Source organism: Leptodactylus fuscus, chromosome 4 (genome assembly GCF_031893055.1).
Source record: "Leptodactylus fuscus isolate aLepFus1 chromosome 4, aLepFus1.hap2, whole genome shotgun sequence".
NCBI classification, from domain to species: Eukaryota; Metazoa; Chordata; class Amphibia; order Anura; family Leptodactylidae; genus Leptodactylus; species Leptodactylus fuscus.
In genome coordinates, this window is record NC_134268.1 from 71,712,319 (window position 1) to 71,727,221 (window position 14,903).

The 14,903-nt window shown below is 42.3% G+C and overlaps 1 protein-coding gene across 1 annotated transcript in view; it reads right to left on the reverse strand.

Annotated features, from left to right (window-relative positions):
- DLGAP1 (DLG associated protein 1) overlaps positions 1-14,903 on the reverse strand; it is a 432,343-nt gene that overhangs the window by 53,579 nt on the left and 363,861 nt on the right. Inside the window, exons 8-9 of the mRNA XM_075270644.1 lie at positions 2,186-2,550; positions 475-566 (exon numbers count right to left, since the gene is read on the reverse strand). Of these exons, the coding sequence (XP_075126745.1) occupies positions 475-566; positions 2,186-2,550 (457 nt within the window). The remainder of the gene's footprint in view (positions 1-474; positions 567-2,185; positions 2,551-14,903) is intronic.

A 14,903-nucleotide genomic window follows, 5' to 3' on the forward strand; every position in this document is an offset into this window, starting at 1 on the left:
ACCGTGCATATGGCTTAGGGTTCGATCGAACCCCGGTTAAGAACCATTGTGCTGGAGTATAACAGGCCCAGGGGAGATGAAAAAAATTGCATCTGGTGCTCTCCTGGTGACATCATGCACCTCAGGCCTCTGATTGTACCACAGCGGTCACATGGGTTTACTGGGCTTCATGATGTCATAATACTTGTTGTGCCCATGTTACGACTGACACCCGATCAGTGCATGATGTCACTGAGAAGACTAAAAGAGAGTGCTGGATTCCACAAAGAGGCCCAAAAGAACTAATGGAAGGCCTCCACTTATTCTACTCTGGTGTGTGAGGAGATCCCAGAGTATAATCATTTCACTTCAAGTTTGTACCAAACTTGTTTGACCCTTAATGAAACTGGGACCTGAGCCACCTGAGCCCGAAATGAATGTTGGGAGGTTCGCCCATCTCTAATAATAAAGTTATAAGCAATCATGGTTCCTTACGCTCTTTCTTCTTCTACTTGAATTCCTACTGACTGATATCTGTAGGCCGCCTCTCTCTGCTCTGCAGTCACGGCTTCTTCTGGCCCATCAACCTAAAAAAGAATATTAAACAGGTAATACTGTTGTAAATGATCAATTATATTGACACTTGTGTCACCAAGATTGGGGAACTCAACAGATACTCTGATGGATCCTGGGCAGAACAGACAGCTCCTTATAAATGATTTGTTGTTTTAAGCCTCCCTATACAATGGCCATAACCAATGTTACCTTCAATTCAGCCATTTGGCCCCTAAGATGCAGAAGTCAATGTTGACTATGCCACTAAGGAATTTGCATGGTACTCATGAGTTTCCATGGCAGCCAGACCAAAAATGTCAGTACCTAATAGACAGGGCTTGTAATGAATGTGGTATATAAAGTTTTGCATCTGAGAAGTGCCCATATATTTGAGTACATTGAGGAAGCTATGAAAATGGGTAAAAATTGGACATGATCTATTTTTTGATAATTGGTCAAGTGAATAGCCCCCATTCTCATACACAGAATTTAATACTGCCGTGTGATAGTGACCGATTATGACTAATGTGAATGTAGCAGTAACAGGCAATATTATGCCACAGAAGTATTAATGTGTATCATTAAAGAAATGGAAGAACTGTTCGGCAAGTCACCTAGTAGAACTAAAAAAAAAAAATATCCAAAGAAAGTTTTTTGTTAATGTAGAATGTGAGCCCCATACAGGGCTCAGTATGCCATTGTAGTATGGGAGGAAATCCACGCAAACACAGGCAGAACATACAAACTCCATGCAGATGTTGTTCCTAGCAGAATTTGAACCCAGGACTCCAGCGCTGCAAGGCTGCAGTGCTAACCACTGAGTGACCATGTTTCCTCTTCCAAAGAAAAGTTGTGTTAATCATTTAGCTAAATTTGTTTGCTCCACTACCCAAATAGTATAAAGAGTATTCAATAAGTCCTGTGTATCCGAAAATGAAAACTAAGGGTTGTCCTGCAAAAAGAAGCCCACGGTGCACTGAAAAATAGACATACTATGGTTCTTGAATGGCTTTATAACACGTTTTTTATTATGCAACTGCTGTGAAACTGTAAAGCTGTAATAGTAATGGCCCACAGAATCAAGCTAACATATTATTTATACCACAGGGTGATCTCTGTAAAATCTACATAAATACATTCCAAAATGAAACAATCCCATTCTATATCTTTAACTATATATTTATATAGTACTCATAGGTGATATACAGAGCTTCATCGAATGCTATATAGTTTGGAAATATAGCCTTTCTGGCATTAGCTTGATACTCTAGTACTTAATGGGAGTCTGTCAGCACTAAACTTGCTGTAAACCTAACCCCATTACCTTATAGAAGTTATTCTGCACTTTCCAAATATGCCTCTGTAACTCAGTGTTGGAGCACCACGCAAATAAGGGGAGAAGTGCTTTGCGTCTGAATCTAGAGCTGAGCCCAAGGCCCAGGCTAAGACACAGCCCAGAGCACTTTTATCATAATTTGCATAAAAATTAAACAGTGATTTACTCCAAAGCTAAATAAAATAGGCATAATTGGAAATTGCAGAATGACCTCTTCAGGGTACTACGAGTTTAGTGCTGATAGACTCCCTTTACTACTGTAATTCTGGCCATACAATAAGTATTTCCATGCAGTATGTAGAATTATTAGGTTACCTGTATTCCAATAGATAGGTTTTTCCTGAACTGATTCTTTTTCCTGTCATCTGCAGTGATGGTGGAAACAGTTGAAGTGGAGTTGACTGTCATGGTGTTGTCCATGTGCTGGCTTGCCGGGCCATGAATCTGGGCATTGGCAGCTTCAATAGCAGCCGTCAGTGCTTTCATACTGTCCAGACTCTCAGTAGAGTTACTGAGACCAGACTGACTAATCATATCCCCCCTTTGTCCATGTCCATCCATGTAGGCATCTTGGGCAGATTCTGTGCTACTCTGAGCAGTGATGGAGATGAAAGGTTTTGTTGTTGTCCGGGGTGGTACTGGAGGAGGGGTCTTTTTATATGTGGTAATACATGAAGATACTGAAAAATAAACCAAAGACAATCAATTAACACTTCTTGTTTTGCTTCCCTATGTGCATATATTACTTTACAGAACATTATCTTCCTGCGATATCCACAACGACTCCTGTGAATTCAGCATAACATGGATAGCACTTCAGAGCAGAGAGAAAGTGGAGAGGACAAAGGTGAACCGAGGACATGTGAACATTTATTGCGCGCACTCCCACTTATAAACAGACACATATGGCCATAAGAGGACTCACTGTGTGCTATGTCCTATGGAATGTGCCTGAAAAACATGTTTTTTATATCAAATTTTGTTACTTTTCAACACTTCAACAATAATAATAGTGACAGACTAATATATTAAAAAAAAATAGTGATGCTTATCTCAGAATCAGTCCGGGACTATGATATCTATTGCCATTCACTATTTACCAAGGAGATATGGTAGCTGTGTTTTTCATATTACAACTCTGCCCCATGCTTTTGACTAGGACTGAACTGCAGCATGACCTCATGACCAATGGATGTGATGTCACTGCCTGAATGCAGGAGGTGGAGTTCAATATTATAGCCTTGAAAAATGCCTTGTCCCAGCCCGGGGCCTGTGAGTCCTTTTACACTGTCCAACTACCAGGCAGCCAGTGGCGTAACTAAAGGCTCAAGGGCCCTGGTGCAAAAGCCCAGCTTGGGCCCCCTATAGCAATTATTTCCCCATTTGTGCTCCCCCCTTCCAGAATCCATCCATGACTATGGTATATTTTGACCATTTGCTCCTTTTGGCATGAAAAGGTTATTTATTTTCTCCTTTTGACAGTGGAAGTAAATATTCAATGCACCTATGGATCTCCTGACTTATGGGCCCAGTGGCAGGTGAGATAACTGTGAACCTTTTTGCCAGTACTCATGGGCGCCCTAAGAATGCTGGGACCGGGTGCGATTGCACCCTCTGTACCCTCTCAAGTTACACCCATGCAGGCAGCACAAGCACTGGTTGCCTATAATCGTGTTGTTTGCACAATACAAAGATACAAAGCTAAACAGGGGGAGGATCCTGGTTCATCAGCTGCAGTAACTATTGGTCGCACATTCCTATTTTCGCAGGGTTATGAGTGGCTGATTTTTAAGCACATTAAGACTGAGTTCACACATTACTTTGTTTAAACTAAGAAATGCATGTTTTTATTATTTTTTTTTTATGCATATTTTGCTGTGTTTTTTTTCAGGCAAAGCCAGGAGTCGATTTAGTAAGAGGGAGAAGTATAAATGCTTCCTATATATTTCACATTCTTTTTGAAGCCACTCTTGGCCTGACTGTATCAGATTTGCTATAAACAAACAGCTTTTCCACAACCATTGGCTGGTACCACACTAAGAAAGTCTCAGACAAGAGCCTCAGTCCACGTGTGATCCAGATTTACTGGTTTATACACTATGAAGGGAGATGTATCTCTGCTACATATTGTCCTGTACTGTAATCACTATGGGTTAGTATCTAGTGAAGAGGCTGGCACTCCTAATATCATAGATAACTATAAAGCTAGGAGTTATTACCTCTCCGCTACATATTGTTCTGTACTGATGTCACTATGGGACAGTATGTAGTGAAGAGGCCGGTACTCCTAATATCATAGATCTCTCCTGGCATAGTGTACAGGCTCGCACATGAACCACGTCTCACTTCCAATATTTGGTTAGTGTGAAAATCAGCCTTAGGGCCCCTTCACACTACTGATACGCTGCCTGATTCTGAACGTTAAAACACGGTCAGAATCAGTGTGTATAAAGCAGATCCCATTCATTTCAATGGGGAGCCGGCATACGAGCGCTCCCCATTGAAATGAATGGGCTGCTTTTTACTCTACGAGCGCTCCCATTGAAGTGAATGGGAAGCACTCATGTGTACGGCTCGGACTGAGCCGAGCGCCAGGCCCCTTCACACGGTGAGCCGTACACGTGAGCGCTTCCCATTCACTTCAATGGGAGCGCTCGTAGAGTAAAAAGCAGCCCATTCATTTCAATGGGGAGCGCTCGTATGCCGGCTCCCCATTGAAATGAATGGGATCTGCTTTATACGCGCTGATTCTGACCGTGTTTTAACGTTCAGAATCAGGCAGCGTATCAGTAGTGTGAAGGGGTCCTAGTTAGACAGAGCAATTGTCAGGAATAAGCATTCTTAGGATCCCAACAATTTACCTAAACATCTGGCCATAGAATAGACACTTTGTACTCACAAGTTTCATTTTGTATTTTTTGTCAGTACCCATATATACACATTCCATCCCATCCTAAAACCCCTACTTAAAAAAACAAGGGGAAGACAAGTGAAGACCAAACTAAGATAAAATGAATTCTGCATCTCCATTATTCATGAGTGCCAAAGTGATATTCATATACAGTTAACCAATCCTTGGCTGAATTTCCTGCAAAACATAAAGTTGTCTCATTGTTTCTGTCATTCCTGATCACAAGCAAAGTATGAGAAGGATGTATGTATCAGCGTATAGAAATGAAAAGCATATCAAGGCTCCTCATAGCCTAGGTCAGGCACAGACATGCTGTCACTGTCATTTCTCAGCCACATATGACTCACGTATCATAAAAGATACAAGGTGTGCTTTCAGTATACTTGCATGGGACATCTCCTTTAAAAGGAAATGTGAATGGCTTAGTGTTTGCTCTTGTCTTACCCTTGTATTACACTTCTCTGCCAGAGGGGCCTGAAATGAATTCAACAACACTGGTCAAATATTCAACATCCAAGCAAATGCGAAACCAACTTCAAATAAACATCTACGTGTTTCATAGCGAGAACAAAAGAGAACTATGTTCACATGTCGCTGCATGCCAAGTGTCTTGTAGAGACTTTGGGATGTGCAATTTGTACACAATAGAGCAAGTTACTCAATTATACCACAGATTGACAATGTTCTTGGTAGTAAGTTATATTGGACAAACGTCAAAATAGCGCAGCATACACATAGGACTGAAAACAGCTAGTGAGTGAAAAACAATATAAAACTGCACAGTGTGAACAAGGTTTAATATCAAATTCAGGGTAAGGAGGTAATGGCTATGGGGTTTTCTATTTCACGACAGTAAGGAAATCCAGAAAAACGTCTGTTCCCATGAAAACTCCTTTATCTCTGGTATTGCAGAAATCACATGTACATGCCCCTAGAACTGAGGTTAGATTATCGGGAGGGTACATAGGGCTCATATGGGGTCTTTGGGGACCTAGGAACCCTCTAGAGCCTATTTCCTGGTAGTCCTGTCCAATATGGAAAAGGCAGAGATGTGGCTACCCATGAGCGTGACTTCTGTATTGTAAGGCAGTCATTGCTTCAGTTCTCTCTCTACAACTTCCACGTGGTGTCAGATGGGGAATGGGAGCTTTACCCACCTAATATAACCTTGTAAAAAACCTCATCTGAGTCATATTCAACCTTAAGACTCTACAGGAGTCAAATGCACACAATCATTTATTGAATGAGACTGTGGTGAAAATTGTATGTGTTGAAGCATTCTCAATATGGGCTAAAATTTTTATATTTTACAAAATAAGGACTAGACATTTACTGTATCCAAATGTTCTGACCTTTTGTAGGCTGATACTTTACACAGACAAGCTTTCAAATTTCTGGTACATACGAGATTTAATTTGTGATACGCTATGTTCACTTTTTTATGTAGATTGTGAGCCCCATATATGGATCACAATGTACATTTTTCCCTATCAGCATGTCTGTGGAGTATGGGAGGAAATCCACGTAAACACAAACAAACTCCTTGCAGACATTGTATTTGGCAAGATTTCAATTCAGGGCTCCAGCGCTGCAAGGCTGCAGCGCTAACCATTGAGCTACTGTGTTGCCCCCCCCCCCCTATGTTCACATCTGTACTCAGGGGTGAAACTAGGGTTTGTGCCGCCTGAGGCGGACGTCAGAAAGCCCCCCCCCCCCCAGGAGAGGGTGGGGCCGAGCGGAGGGGGCGTGATCGGACGGAAGGGGCGGGGCAGAGCGGAGCAAGCGTCGTTAGCAGGCAGAGAGCAGGCAGGGAGAGGACCTGCTCTCTGCTAAGTGTGAGGGGCGGACGCTGGAGCAGCGCTGAGTCCACAGGGCTGGGCTGCCGAGACGGTGACGCTAAGCCAGTCCAGGACAGCTTGTCCTGGACTGGCTTAGGTCAGCAAAAATGCCGCCCTCCCCCGGGGCCCCGACATAGCGCTGCCTGAAGCGGTTGCTTCAGGTCGCCTCATGGGAGGTGCGGCGCTGTAGACTGTACTCTTGTGTCCATTGTTCTGGTCCATTGGAGGACTGAAACCATCGGATGAAAAAAGTGCCTCTAGTTCAACTTTTCATCCGGCGGTTTCATTTTAAGACAACAGACGCCTGACGGACCCTATTATAGTCTGTGTGTTAGTTATTCTGGTCCTCTGATGGAGGAGATTTTCGGCGGTCACTGTGAAGGAGTCTCCAAACATAGACTCCATTGCTGATGTGAACCTTAGCCTTTATCAAAGAGGTTGTGGCTTCTCACCAAGTGCGACTCATTTATCAACGTTTCCTCCGGGTACAAAGTTACAGGTATATCAGAATTAAGAGATCTCCCCATAATATATTCTTGCCTGAATAATGCACTGTGCTACTTAAGACATTTCTCCTTATAGTAATTTATAAAGCAATTTTCTTTAAAGTGGAACGGTCTTGGCTCCTAAGGTTGGATGTAATGACCCCACGGTTATAACTCACCCAAAATGCATGAAGTGGAGCAGAAATCATTTCCTCCCTGTGCTTGCAGTTTGCTAAGCTGTGCCTGAGCCCTCTTCTTAATCACATGACGTTTCCTGTCAGGGCACCCTAGGACTTAATCCCCTTTCAAATAAATACAGCATGAATAGTCCAGAACAGGAGGCTGAGCACAGTCAGCCATGCACTATTTTCGGCTATATTCTTTCTATATGGATTTTCAAAGACTCGGCTGAATACAAATTTTCTAGGCCTCCAAATGTAACTTTTGGTTATCCACGTTCATTCTCTATGGTAGGAAATCAAACGTTTGCTATCAAATATTAACAGGAGGAATCCAGTCTGCTTGGATGAATAAATCTGGTGGTTTCTCGCTGCCTCTGTGGGAGCGAGAGAAGTCGTCACGGTTACTTCAAAAGACGCATTCTTACACGACTATTGGTGGCTCGTATTCAGACTTCTTGGGTGATTAAGCATAGTGAACGGACTCAGCTTCAAAGAACGTGCAGAAGGTATACAGCCGCCCAAACAACAGTCTACTATATGGATTATAGCGCAGGGTGCATATATACAATACGTGAGTTTACAATTGTCAGTCATTTCTAGTATTACATGGAGGTTTCTACTAGTAGAAAATAGAACTTGTCATCTTATATATTGAAATGAGGCAGGCTCATGTTTACATATGGCTTTGTAGCCTTGTCATGACATCTCATCCAACCCGCTATGTGCTGGGATACTGGCTACACATGCGGGGCTCTGGATTGGCTGGAATCAACTAATTTGCATACATTTTCCCAAGGAGCATTGCTTAAACAATAAGTCTGGAAATGCCCCCGTGTCTCTTCAGACTGAAGCAGTACCCCTCCTCCCCCAGACATGTGCCTACGGCTGAGGCCTCACGTTGCAGAAATGCAGATTTTTTGTTGCAGATTTTGCTGGTTTTTTTTTTTAAGCCAAAGCCAGGGGTGAATTGAGCAGAAGATAGCAGTATAAGAGCTTACTTTATACATCCCATTCCTGGCTTTGGCTAAAAAAAACCACAGCAAAATATGCAACAAAAAAAGCTGCATTTCCACAACATGCGGCATCAACCTAAAGTTTTTAGTAGAGTCATCCCTGCATTATAAAGGTGACGGACAACAAACACAGGGCTAATACCAAACAACCCCCGCCCCTCCTCCATGTATAATCCGGTTTCCTATCTTGTTTGAGGTTAATGGTCACCATGACTTGGGGGAAGGTCTGGAGCAGGCCGGCTACATGACTGGGCAGGGGGGCAGGACTCTGTGGACTGAATCAACACAGACCACAGACCTCAGACCAGAGTTGAGAAACCAGTGTTTCTCAACTGTTTCAGACTTAGGCACCCCCTACCAAATAACTGCGCCATCAGTAGTGTCCCCATACACAGTATAATGCTTCCCAGTGACAGAAGAAAAGTATAAGGGAAAATCCATACTAGACCAAATTACTGCAGATGTTACCTTCAGATATGTGTATATGAATTCTGCAGAGGAATATAGTACCACAGGGGAATGGATATCATTTCCACACTTTTATCGTGCAGAAATCAACATGTTATTTAGATTTTAAAATTTGCTGAAATTTATATTGCAGATTTCCATTACAGGATTCACACCTAATAATGCAGTATGTGTGAAACTCACATTGAATCCACACTTGACTCGCATATGTAATAAGCATTAAAAACTATAAGTTTCAAGGTGCAGCTTTGCCTACAATGCTGTGTTCAGACAGTGCAGTTTGATGTAGTTTCTGCATTTTAGGAACATGTCCTACAGCTGTTTATTTCTATGACATCCTGACATCCACAGCAGACACGGCATATGTGTGTAAGAGTTGTAAACACTGCAGATATGTATACCACTTTACAGAGGACAGTCTGTTAACGAAAACAATGACATGGGGTGTAATTAGGAATTTCTATTAGCTAAGAACTGTTTGAGCACACCCTTGAGGGGGGAACTCAGTATTACATATTACAGCATGGAGGAGAATAGAAGACGGGATGACAAAGGAAGGAAGATGCAAACACATAGTACAAGTAAGCTCAGAACATTCCTAGAGCTCCTTGAAAAGTTCCCTGGTAGCTGGGCCTGCTGGATGATACTTCAATGATTATTATACCATTAAACGATGAAACTTACCTGTGACATTGAGGAATCTGATAGAGATGAGCGAGTACTATTCCAAACGGTAGTTTCAAATAGCACTCTCCCATAGGAATGAATGGACGCAGCCGACACGCAGCCGGGGCTGGTGCCCTGCCACTTAACCCCTATGGTAGTGTACTATTCAAAACTACCAATTCAAATAGTACTCGTTCATTTCTAGAATCTGACTCTTTGTTACAGGTGTGCGTGGAGTTTATTTGCAGCCAGATTCTTATGTTTTATGACACAGCCAAATGTTGTCTAAATCTCTGGAAATATGTTGTGATCTTGCATGATGTAAAACTTTATATTGCTTACTGTGAAGGGATATTGTTACAAGTGTGCACAAATGTGCTAAAAACGCATTAAGACTTCTGTTCTCCACACCAATCTTAATCTATTCCCCCGCTGTTGATAACTGCACCTGAATTACATTGCCGTGCACCAGAACTGAAATCGACACCGGTCAGGAATTGGCACAGATTTCAGGCATAACTTCTGCCAGTCAATGAGTTTATGTTTAGTGGGATGGAAAGGCCAATTTATTACAGATACCCATCTAGTAGAAAGTTTGACTGGCCTTCAGACTTGCAGCTATTCATCTTGCAACACGTAGGTATCATCCACAGCTCAGATATCAGTTATCATTACTCTCCACCGGCCTGAACTGTTGAAACCTGGTAGGAAGAGTTCACCGATGCTTGTGCCAAATTCTAACTCTCTTCCATTGCACGGTGCAGCAGAAATCGGGATTCATCTGACCAGGTGATGTTTTTCTACCACTTGCTAGTTTTGCTGTCTTGCCTTTGTGTTTCCCTTAGGGTAAGTTCACACGGAGTAACGTGCCACGTGATGTGGCACGTACACGCCGTGTGAGATTTTGCGGGCCGTATACGCTCCCATTGATTTCACGACCGCAAAATAGCGCCGCGTATACGATCCCGACTCCCATTGAAATCAATGGGAGCGTATACGGCCCGCAAAGTCTCACACATTCACACACATCACGCGGCACGTTACTCCGTGTGAAATTACCCTTAGACAATGGTAGTGGACTAGTCATCTGGTTTTATAACTAATCTGTACTAGGAACGATGAGTTCTATACTTGGACATGTTATGCATGGAGCATCAGCATTGTATTTCACTTGACTGCACCATCTATTTGTAAGAAAAATTCTTGGCATCCTCTTCTTTCAGTTGGAAAGTTGTTTACATCCACAGGATTGTCTATCACTGGATGTTTATCCTTGATCACACCATTCTTGGTATATTTGTGACACCGCTGCACTCTACTAGAGAATGCAGCTCTAGCTCCCAAGCAACTAGTCACTAAAATTGCTGGATTTTTCCTTTCTAATGAGTATTCGCACTGAAACTCATTCACAGTCAACTTTCTCCCTTGGCTTTATCCTGCATTTTGGGGTTACGTGTCTAAATCCGTGAAAGGGCCACTGTAATATAGTTGCCATTCAGTTTATACAGATGCATACATCTGTCACAGGCGGCTACTAAAATCATGTACAGCTCAGTAGAAAAAAATCCTTTATCAGCCTTTGGCTCTCCAGCTTGTGAGACTACACCCTGCATGTCCTGACAGCTGCGGGGCTCTTAGGGAATGCTGAGTGTTGTAGTATCACAATGGAAAATGAGAGTAACAAAACCCGTGCATGCCCTTTAACGTTCTCAGGAAATCCAGCAAACTGAAGCTATTATGTATATAGGATAGAATTTTTTTCCTTTAGCAACCACCAGATCCATGCAGAGAGTAATAAGACTCTCTCTCATAACTCACATTGCTATCAGTTGAGTTTAGTGAATGAAGCCATCTGTTGTGTCCCCTTATCTGGGGAAGATCAGCAGGATTCTTTCCTTCACAAGAATAACCGTTGCTCTGTAAGGATGGGTGTGTTTGAGGGAAACATTTTCTAACTCCTATATCAACATGTGCTTTTCTTTGTTACTTCTCTTACAGTTGGCGGTTGCAGGATCTGGCAGGAGACCAATAAGTTTGACAGCTGAAGCTAGCACATGTGGATTATTGCCTAAGAGCTGTATAGTTGATATGGCAGCAGACAAAAGCATAAGCTTATCAGTTAAAGTATGACTAAGAGGATGTTATTGGCAACAGGTTTCACAATGTTCTCCTATATACTCAAACTGAAGTGCATAAACACTCAGATTATACTTCCAGTCATTCTTTCACAGCTTTATATGTGTTTTCTGTTTCTTCTTTTAGTGACTGCCCTTTCTAAGGATACATCAGGAGGGGCGTTCACATCTTGCAAACAGTCCGTTTAAAAAAACATTAATTTCAATGGGTTTTTACAGCAATCCACGGGTGTCCGTTTGCAGCTTCTCCACTGTGGATGCAAACGGACACCTGCGGATTGCTGTAAAAACCCATTGAAATTAACGGACATTGAAGTGATTGGGTTTTTAACGGACCGTTTGCAAGCTGTTCCCAAACTGTTTTTCTGCAATTTTAGCATATTCACGGCAGGCGGATAGAAGGCACAAGTGTGAACGAGGCATTAGATAGTTATGCAATTACATAGAACGGTTGAAAAAAGACATATGCCAACAAGTTCAACCAGGGATGGGAAATGTCATGCTATTCTATACAATGCCATAACCGTCAATGCTATTTTGCTCTAAAAAGGCATCTAAACCTTTTTGTAGCTATCAGCTGTGACTGTTGTGACCAGTTACAGGGTAGGCTATTCCACAGACTTACAGTCCTTACAGTGATGAAGCTCTTAAAAATGTCAGGCTCAGCTGACTGTAACAAGCAGGCACATACTTTTTCGGAAAGCGTTGCATTCAGGTGAGCCTGACCTATCTAACTGGCTGGTTTAACATGCTTCACACCGGTGACAGCCCTTCTGTAACCATGACGGTAGACTAATAATAAATAGGCACTGTCGATATATAAATATATATACACATTAGTCTCCAACAACTACTTCAGGGAAAACTGACAATTTGCACCTAATGGTAAAAATGGTGAAATATTCCATGTACATAAGATAATGTCCAGAAAAAGTGTTGCTCCTCAAGTACACACGTATGACAGCTTATTCTGAAAAGTCACCTTAAAGGGGTATTCCCATGTCCCTTGCTCACCAGTCTTTTCTGCTGCAAAGACTTCTTTCTTCCTGATTTTCGATGTCAATTGGTGGGCGGGGTTTCATATGCAAAGCCATATTGTCCGACTACCTCCAGTTTAGCTCCGCCCCCAAATTAGTGTGTAGCTCCGCACTGCCCACTAGCATTTAGCCTGCTCTATATAAGAAAGCTAAATCCTAGTGAGCAATGGGACCAGGTCCTTTAGCCCACTAGGATTTAGACTGTTTTATATAGGAAAGCAGCACTCATTTCCCCTCTCCTTTATCTGAGAGCAGGAAGCTAGGTCACGTGTGGTGTAGACACATGAACAGCTACAGACACAGGCTCGCTCCCGTGCACTTAGCCCCTCCCTCCTGACCCCTGAGAGCAGGCAGCTATGTCACTTGACATTTGAGCAGATAATCCTAAGGGCCATAGAAACGCAGTATCAACAATGAAGTGAATAAATTAAGATAGTGGACAAACAAAGCAGTTTTGCTGAAGCAGTGTGTTTAGGAAAAGTCTTAAATCCACATTAACAAGCAGTATAGATAGGATCCTTGTTATGGGACAACCCCTTTAAATGACATGCCTTACATAGAGGAAATTGTTATATGAATTATTATGATATGTCCCTTCAAAGAGGTTGAATATATCATATATGCTTGACCTATTTCTTGCTTAAAATAGAATACAATATATTTTACTGCATATAACAATCACAAAAAATGTGCAGTTACAATGGAAAAGTCTATAGTACACTTGTATCTTTTGTATTAGTGGTTAAGGTGTACCTCCATCTATAAACTACTTCTCCTAAGAAGAATAGTATATGTGAATATAAGAAACTTTGTAATATAACTTATTGATTAAATATATTTCCTATTTAAACTGTCTTAGGCTACTATACTCCCCCTTATTGTCACTCAGAGTGTATATTTATGTACAATATGTCTTTGCATCCAACTCACACATAGAAGTAAATGGTGAAGGGAGAGGGAGACCTCACTCTGTACAGTGCTAGTCTTATCCTGAAATATAGCAGTGTCAGATGAGATTTCTCTCACTCACAGTGTAAGTATGTCTTTTCCAGCAGCCTCCTCATCTCTTCTCCATAGGCTTTTATGTAAAAAGTAACTTGAGTGATAAAATGGAAAAGGAAACATCTATTTAGCATATTACAAAGTTTCATATATTTGCGAGTACTATTCATTTATGAAAAGTTGTTTTATAATTGGAGGTATACTTTGAAGGTCTGTGTTAAATGTCCTTTTGCTGTGTAAGGTATTGTTTATGCACTCTATGGATGAATTATTGCAGTGGATTTTTGGGCATTATATGGATATATACACTCACCGGCCACTTTATTAGGTACACCATGCTAGTAACGGGTTGGACCCCCTTTTGCCTTCAGAACTGCCTCAATTCTTCATGGCATAGATTCAACAAGGTGCTGGAAGCATTCCTCAGAGATTTTGGTCCATATTGACATGATGGCATCACACAGTTGCCGCAGATTTGTCGGCTGCACATCCATGATGCGAATCTCCTGTTCCACCACATCCCAAAGATGCTCTATTGGCTTGAGATCTGGTGACTGTGGAGGCCATTGGAGTACAGTGAACTCATTGTCATGTTCAAGAAACCAGTCTGAGATGATTCCAGCTTTATGACATGGCGCATTATCCTGCTGAAAGTAGCCATCAGATGTTGGGTACATTGTGGTCATAAAGGGATGGACATGGTCAGCAACAATACTCAGGTAGGCTTTGGCGTTGCAACGATGCTCAATTGGTACCAAGGGGCCCAAAGAGTGCCAAGAAAATATTCCCCACACCATGACACCACCACCACCAGCCTGAACCGTTGATACAAGGCAGGATGGATCCATGCTTTCATGTTGTTGACGCCAAATTCTGACCCTACCATCCGAATGTCGCAGCAGAAATCGAGACTCATCAGACCAGGCAACGTTTTTCCAATCTTCAATTGTCCAATTTCGATGAGCTTGTGCAAATTGTAGCCTCAGTTTCCTGTTCTTAGCTGAAAGGAGTGGCACCCGGTGTGGTCTTCTGCTGCTGTAGCCCATCTGCCTCAAAGTTCGACGTACTGTGCGTTCAGAGATGCTCTTCTGGCTACCTTGGTTGTAACGGGTGGCTATTTGAGTCACTGTTGCCTTTCTATCAGCTCGAACCAGTCTGGCCATTCTCCTCTGACCTCTGACATCAACAACGCATTTCCGCCCACAGAACTGCCGCTCACTGGATGGTTTTTCTTTTTTGGACCATTCTCTGTAAACCCTAGAGATGGTTGTGCGTGAAAATCCCAGTAGACCAGCA